Source organism: Anarrhichthys ocellatus, unplaced genomic scaffold (assembly GCF_004355925.1).
Source record: "Anarrhichthys ocellatus isolate YVR2014 unplaced genomic scaffold, GSC_Weel_1.0 scaffold2349, whole genome shotgun sequence".
In the NCBI taxonomy this organism is placed as follows: domain Eukaryota; kingdom Metazoa; phylum Chordata; class Actinopteri; order Perciformes; family Anarhichadidae; genus Anarrhichthys; species Anarrhichthys ocellatus.
The window spans coordinates 1-7,897 of record NW_022282323.1 but is presented as its reverse complement, the minus strand read 5'-3'; the positions used below and the strand labels follow the sequence as shown (position 1 = coordinate 7,897).

Here is a 7,897-nt window from a genome sequence, read left to right as displayed (position 1 = left end):
TGGTGGTGTGTACTGGTTCATGGTGGTGTGGTTCATGGTGGTGTGTAGGAGTTGGACCTTTAAGGATAAACTGGCTTTGTACAGAGACCTGGTTCAGTGAGCAGTTGGGAGACGAGGGGTTAATCCTCCCTCAGCAGGAACTCTGATAATCCTCCACGGGGGAGGGGGCGGAGTCTCCACCTGGTTATCAGGCAGGAAGTGATGTCACTACAAAGGTGTCCACACACGTACACACACGTACACACACGTACAGACACACACACGTACACACACAGCAGATGAAACAGCAGAGTCTCCTCTTGCTTTGCATTACTGAACTGAAACTGAAATTAATTGCAAAAACATTGCTGAAAATAGATATCATATTCAAAAACAATTGCAAAAAGCTTAATAATTCAAAAAGTTTAAAATTACAAATATGAAAAGTCATATCACACCTCTCCTGAAAGAGCTGAACATTTTGATATTCGATCGGTTTCTGTAGCTTAAAAATTTTCAGCGGTAGTGATATTTGTTGTAGTAGTACTAGAAGTTGTAGTTGTAGTAGAAGTATTAGTAGTAGTAGAAGTATTAGTAATTAGAAGAAGTAGAAGTAGTAGTATCAGTAGTCGTAGTAATAGCTGTAGTAGTGGTCGTAGTATTTAATATAACAGTAGTAGAAGAAGTAGTAGTAGTAGTAATAGTAAAGTCAGTTTTTGAAGTAGCAGTAATAGCAGGAGTAGAAGTACTAGTAGCAGTCTTACTAATAGCTGTACTAGTATTAGTACTGGTAGTAGCAGGAATAGCAGTAGTAGTAGCAGCAGTAGTAGTGGTAGTAATATCAGTAGTGGTAGTAATAATATTGATGGTAGTAATAGCAGTAGCAGTAGTAGCAACAGCAAAAGTTGCAGTCGTAGTAGTAGTAGTAATACTAGAAATATTAGCAGCAGTAGTAGTAGTTGTCGCAGTATTAGTAAGAGCATTCATTATTTCAACAAAAAAGCCTAATTTTGAGCTTAACGTTTAAATAGTTAATCCATGAGGCTTTTATTTTGAAAGGGTGGGACTGGGTGGGGGGAGAGGAGACATACTCTTAATGTTTGACACACATAAACAGAGGTTATTAAATGACAGGCTTCATCACAAGCATTTCAGTTAGAATTCACTCTTTGGGGCTTTTATTTTGAAAAGGGAAGGGGGAGGGAGAAGGGGAGAGGAGATAGAATCATAATGTTAGATAAAGATAAACAGGTTATTAAATGACAGGCTTCATCACAAGCATTTCAGTTAGAGTTCACTCTGGGGCTTTTATTTTAAAATGGGGTGTGTGTGGGGGGGGGGTCCTCTTAAAATCTCTAAGGTGTGTGTGTGTGTGTGTGTGTGTGTGAGAGAGAGAGAGAGAGAGAGAGAGAGAGAGAGAGAGAGAGAGAGAGAGAGAGAGAGAGAGAGAGAGAGAGAGAGAGAGAGAGAGAGAGAGAGAGAGAGAGACTCTGTGTGTTTATCAACATCACTAATGAGCTCATATAAACACCTGTGTGCTTGGGTGCATGTTGGTGATTGGAGCACCTGTGTGTTAGAGGCTAGTTAAGAGAGAGCGTGAACAGTGATTTTCAACAAAACTACCTGTCAAACATATGCCCTTTATACCAAAACCATGAGACTAATCAATAAAATATGGATACCGTGAGAGAGATAAGACTCTGGCAAACGCGTAGATGTGTTTTTTATGTTTGTGGTGTTAATAATGTGAGCTCAAGCGCAATATGCAAAACTGGTACCGTCTGCTTTCTTTGAGAAATGAGTGGTCAGATTTAACATGGAGTCTAATGGAGCAGTTTGTTGGAGTTCATGTCGCTCTGCGGCTCCTTGAGCCAAATGTGTAAATCTGTGGGATTCCACAGTCATTTGTCTACGACAAGGACAAGATTAGCTACTTCTCCATCAAAAATGATGCATGAAGAGTGAAGATTGTGGACACAGTGGCAAAAGACAAATGTTTTTTTCACAAGAATCTCAAGCTGCTCTTCACTCTAGCAGTGACATCACGCACTCTAAGCTGCGCAATACACACCCATTATAAGGTCAGAAAAGGGCTGAAAAATCATAAAAGTTAAATTGCTGCAGTTCAAAAAGTGTAAAATATATCAAAAAGCTGAATCATGTGGCAATAGATCAGGGTTTTCTCAACATTTTAAAGTTGAAATGGTGTCTGTAGCTGAAAATGAGGAAGTAGAAGGATTTGAAAGTTGAAGAAGTTTAAGAGGATTTGAAAATATTCTCCACAGACATCCCATTCAAAAAAAAGTTGAAAAAATAATTAATAATTCAAAAAGTTGAAAGATTAGAAATATGAAAAGTCATAGCAGACATGAGCTGAAAGAGCTGAACATTTTGATAGTTGAACAGTTTCTGTAGCTTAAAAAATGAAGAAGAAGAGTTTCGAAAAACGGGACGGAAGAAATAGTCGGAATGCTGGAATGCTAAACAGCATTCCAGCAATTATCTGTTCTTAAGCAGCGTGTTGAATAAAGTTCAGAGGGATTGAAGAGAGAAGCTGCTGATGTCGTCATAACAGTCATGTGATCTAACTGTTTGTTTGTGAGAACAGCTGTTTGAACATCTGGACTCACAGTGAAGGAGATAAACTCATCAGTTTAATCTCCACATTAATATCTGATGATGAGTGGAAATCTATCATTTAGAGAGTGAGTCTGTTCAACAGGTGTGTCTCTTCACCTGTCTGTCACATGACCATGGTTCTTCTTCTACTACTTCTTCTGCTACTACTACTACTACTTATACTACTCTACTACTACTTATACTACTACTACTACTTGTACTACTACTGCTACTTATACTACTACTACGACTGTGGCTAAGTGGATAGCAGGGCCGTCTTTCAATCCCCGGCTCCGGCTCTGCTAGTCGCATGTCGATGTGTCCTTGAGCAAGACACTTAACCCCAAAATTGCTCCCGTAGTTGTGCCTACGGTGTAGAAATGTGATAGAATCTGAATTGTAAGTCGCTTTGGATAAAAGTGTCTGTTAAATGACTGTAATGTAATGTACTACTACTTCTACTACTACTACTTATACTACTTCTACTACTACTACTACTACTTCTCCCCTTTTTCCTCCTGCTCCTCTTCCTACTGTTCTTTTCCTTTTTCCTCTCCTTCCTCTCTCAACTCCTCCTGCTCCTGCTCCTCCTCCTCCTCTCTGTGTCATTAAAGGAGGTGTGTTCATGTGTCTCTCTTCACTTTGGAGCCTTCAGGAAACCTGAAAGTTGTTGTAACGTCTGAGAAGGAGTTTGTTGTGAGAGGTGATGGGTTATCAGAGGAGAGGAGGAGGTGAGGCTGTGGTGAGGTGTTCATGTTCAGAGGAGGAGGTGAAGACCTCCTTCAGCAGCGTCGTGGAGGAGCGGCGGCTCAGACGAGTGTTTGTCTGGTTGGGTGAGTCGTTGCAGAGCGTCGTCAGACGACAGAAAACTTTATTTAAACTCTTAAAGTCATGTTTTCATGATTTCATCAGAGTTTTATCAGAACGTTTAGTTTTACCACGTTTCCGTGTGTACTTGAACTCACCCTCAGATCTGTGGTTTACTGCAGCAGAGGTCAAAGTTCACATGTGTTTGAAAGTAAACGCTGAGCTGTGATTGGTCCACACGCTCTCATGCCGTCACATGGAGTCAACAAGTCCTCTTCCTGCTGGGTCAGTGAACGCCCCGCTGACTTCACTGTGTGTGTGTGTGTGTGTGTGTGTGTGTGTGTGTGTGTGTGTGTGTGCCTGAAGAAGAAAATGAGCTTCATCTTCAGTCCAATAAATAAACAAAGACTAAGCTGTTAATGATGCATTCAGGACACATAAACAGAACAGGAAAATAATATAAGTTTATAAACACAAACACAGAATGAGTTGGTGTCACTTCCTCACAGCAGTCGGACATATTTGATTCATTAAAATATATTTTATAAATAACAGATTTATTTTTGTTTTACTTGTTTTCTTCTTACTTACCCGAGTTAGCATGCTAACTTTAAGCTGTTACCATGTTTATTTCACGCTAAGATTTAATGTGCAATGTTTAACATTTTAGCTTGAGTTTGCTAACATTCGTTAGCTTACTTAGCAAGCTTACTTTGAACATTTCACGGCAGTTAATATGAGTTCTTCTGTGTTTTTCTGGTGCTAATGTTTGCTGCTTGTTGTGGACTGTCAGTATCTCTGCTGCTCATTTAGCTAAACCTTCTGAGTGGTTAGCCAGTATGTTCGCTAATATTAAACTCGTCTGTTTCCACACATGATGTTTTCATCTTAATACATGTGAATTATGAGGCTCTGGTTTGCTAGCTGTTAGCACGCTAACTGGTGGAAGTTGGTTATTTTGGTTATTTGGAGGTGGAAAAATCTAAATTTAGATAAAAAATCATTTGCACGTTTGGTTGAAAAGTGAAGATGAAACATTTAGCATGATAACGTGTGAACAATAAGCCCTTAAACCTTTAAACGTTTATAGTGCTAGTGTCAAATGCTATCATGTTTAGCTTCATAGTACGTTAGCATGTGTGATATCTATATTGGAACATGACTTCATGATTGTTTTTACTTTGTTGCACTTGTTTTAACATATTTATTCGTTAAAATGGTGAAAGTTTCCATCTGAGCTCAGAGTCGCGTGAAGAGAGAGAATCAACAGCATGTTCCTCAAATCAAACTGTGACCACAACAAATCCTCAATCAATAGTTGTTAATGGTGTGATCAGATGATTAATGAGGGAACCGCCTCCTCCTCTTCCTTCTTCACTTCCTCCTCCTCTTCCTTCTTCACTTCCTCCTCTTCCTTCTTCACTTCCTCCCCCTCCTCTTCCTTCTTCATTTCACAAACCTGATTTAAATTCCTCAGCAGATAAAAACAAGGTGAAACATTCCAGATGTTTGGAGTCGTGATGATTCTTAATTCTTCATGTCGACTCGAAACATTCATCATTCATCATTATTCTCACTTCAGATCCTCAGGAACAAAAAACGAACTCCTCTTTTTATATTGAAACATCTCCTCACTGACTCTTATTGTGAAAGTCAGCCGTCAGTGAGCACAATTGGACTGATTGTGTAAAAAGAGGGAAGTTGGAGGTTTTTACATTCACTTCAAGGGTCAGGGTTTAGGATATTCTGGGGTTTAAGGGTCAGGGTTTAGGATATTCTGGGGTTTAAGGGTCAGGGTTTAGGAGATTCTGGTGTTTAAGGGTCAGGGTTTAGGATATTCTGGGGTTTAAGGGTCAGGGTTTAGTAGATTCTGGTGTTTAAGGGTCAGGGTTTAGGAGATTCTGGGGTTAAAGGGTCAGGGTTTAGGAGATTCTGGGGTTAAAGGGTCAGTGTTTATGAGATCTGGGGTTTAAGGGTCAGGGTTTAGGAGATTCTTGCGTTTAAGGGTCAGGGTTTAGGAGGTTCTGGGGTTTAAGGGTCAGGGTTTAGGAGGTTCTGGGGTTTAAGGGTCAGGGTTTGTTTTTGCAGTTTCAGAACAAATGTTTTTGTTGACTGTTGATTTAGTTCTCCTCAGTACTGAGTTTAAAAGTTCAGTATCATGATCATGATCAGCTAATCAAAAACCTCTTCTGATGGAGATCTCTTCATTAAAACAGTTTCCTGACTATCTGCCCCCCCCCCCCCAGACTCCCCCCGCTTGTCCGCCGCCTCCATCAGCAGTAATGAGGCCACGCCCTCCGAGGCCTCGGACCACCGCCCGGCGAGCCTGATCTCCACTCTGTCCTCTGGTTCCGGATCCTCCAGAGACGACAACCTCGTCCCGCCACCGACCACCCAGACCTCCGAAGTGGACCTGGACTTCATCCCTGCAGGGGGCGGAAGGGGGGCGGGGCCACGCCGGGAGCCTGCCTTTAAGGGGCGCAGCCTCGGCCTCATACACAACAACAACAACAACAACAAAGAATCCACGCTGAGCCGCGTCTCCAGCCGGCGCCACCAGGCGTCCCCGTTCATCAGCAGGAGCATGGCGCCGAACCCTCAGCTGACCTACCTGGACCGGGTCATCATGGAGATCATCGAGACCGAGAGGATGTACGTCAGAGACCTGCGAATGATCGTAGAGGTGAGTCCTCGAGGACGTTCTAGTCCCGCCCCCTAGAGGACAGAGTCTCAGAGGACAGGACTCCTTTAAATAAATATACATTCAGTAGAATATAGAGACTTTAGACCAGAGGACAGAGTCTCAGAGGACAGGTCTCCTTTAAATACAGCCGGTAAAGACTATAATTAACTGCTTAAGACCTTCTGGATTAGCTGCTTATGCAACAGTGAGGATCGCAGATAAACCTGGACCCAGAGTGAAGATCTGAACCTGCTGGATGACGTCCAAACTGTCCTCAACACGACAGAGACTCTCTGACACAGAGTGAGACGTGGACCCTTGTCCTGTAGACAGAGTGAGACGCGGACCCTCGTCCTGCAGACAGAGTGAGACGCGGACCCTCGTCCTGCATGGAAACATTTAAAGAGTAACAAAACAAAAAAAGACGTATTTTCTGTCCTAAAATCAAAGTGCAGAGACAAACTTCAGATGTGATCACTTGAATCTGCGTGTTGATCCAAACAGGAAGTAATCAGTTTATAGTCAGAGTCAACACTGCCCCCTGCTGGACTGGAAGAGACACACCGTCTTTGATTTGATTTGTTTTCTAACTCGTGATTGTGATTTTTAGTGAAGTAGATATAGTAAATAATTAAATCAAGATCATTTCTCCCCCCAGGACTACCTGGCTCACATCATCGATCAGTCCGATCTATCGATCCGTCCTGAGCAGGTCTGTTTTCTGTTTGGAAACATCGAGGACATCTACGAGTTCAACAGGTGACACGACAGCAATATGAACTCAATAACACTCAATCATAATCAATAATAATCCATTTTGTTTGTTTTATTCTTTATGATATAAAGCGGTGAACTGATTTTGTATGAACTTTATTTAGACTTGAGAACAGAGTGATGAGACAGCTCCACCTGCTGGTCAGGTGACCTCATTACACTTCCTGATCATCTTCACTCTTATCTGATGAAACATTTAAAATTATATTTAAAAGTCTGGTCACATGATCTTCAACAGCTGATTAGTTGTCATTAAATTGTAGATGTTTAAATTTCCTCATTTAGATTGAGATTCAACTTTATTGTCAAGTACTAGGGCAACGAAATGCAGTTTTAGCATCTGACCAGAAGTGCAAAAAGAAGCAGTAAAGGTGCAATGTGCTGGATAGATAATAATTTAACATTTGTAATAATGATTTTAATGTTTACTGAACAATCAAAGTGTAGTCGTGATGTAGTTGTTGTCGTTGTGATGGTGACGAGTGTTTCCTGTCCTCAGCGAGCTGCTTCAGTCTCTGGATCTCTGTGACAATGACCCCGTCGCCGTCGCCAGGTGCTTCGTCCTGAAGGTGAGCAATAACTGATGATGATGATGATGAACAGCTGAGACTCTTCATCCCTCTGAACCAGACTTAATATTCATGACTCTGTTTCTTTTCAGAGCGAATACTTTGAGATCTACACACAGTACTGCACCAACTACCCAAAGTAAGTGCAGTCCACTACCATCCACTACCATCCACTGCAGTCCACTGCAGTCCACTACCATCCACTACCATCCACCACAGTCCACTACAGGCCACTACCATCCTCTACCATCCACTACAGGCCACTACCATCCATTACCATCCACTACCATCCACTACCATCCACTACCTTCCACTACAGGCCACTACAGTCCACTACCATCCACTACAGTCCACTACCATCCACTACAGGCTACTACCATCCACTGCAGTCCACTACCATCCACTGCAGTCCACTACCATCCACTACCATCCACTACAGGCCACTACAGGCCACTACCGTCCACTA

General features: G+C 42.0%; 1 protein-coding gene across 1 annotated transcript; it reads left to right on the top strand.

Annotated features, from left to right (window-relative positions):
• The first annotated feature begins 3,168 nt into the window (after positions 1 to 3,168).
• LOC116378290 (pleckstrin homology domain-containing family G member 3-like) lies at positions 3,169 to 7,640 on the top strand. Its single transcript, XM_031840137.1, has 5 exons — positions 3,169 to 3,431; positions 5,652 to 6,088; positions 6,747 to 6,847; positions 7,362 to 7,431; positions 7,524 to 7,640. Exons 1-5 carry the CDS (start codon positions 3,305 to 3,307, stop codon positions 7,572 to 7,574), a joined length of 786 nt encoding a protein of 261 aa, XP_031695997.1. The 5' UTR covers positions 3,169 to 3,304; the 3' UTR covers positions 7,575 to 7,640.
• The last annotated feature ends 257 nt before the right edge of the window (positions 7,641 to 7,897 follow it).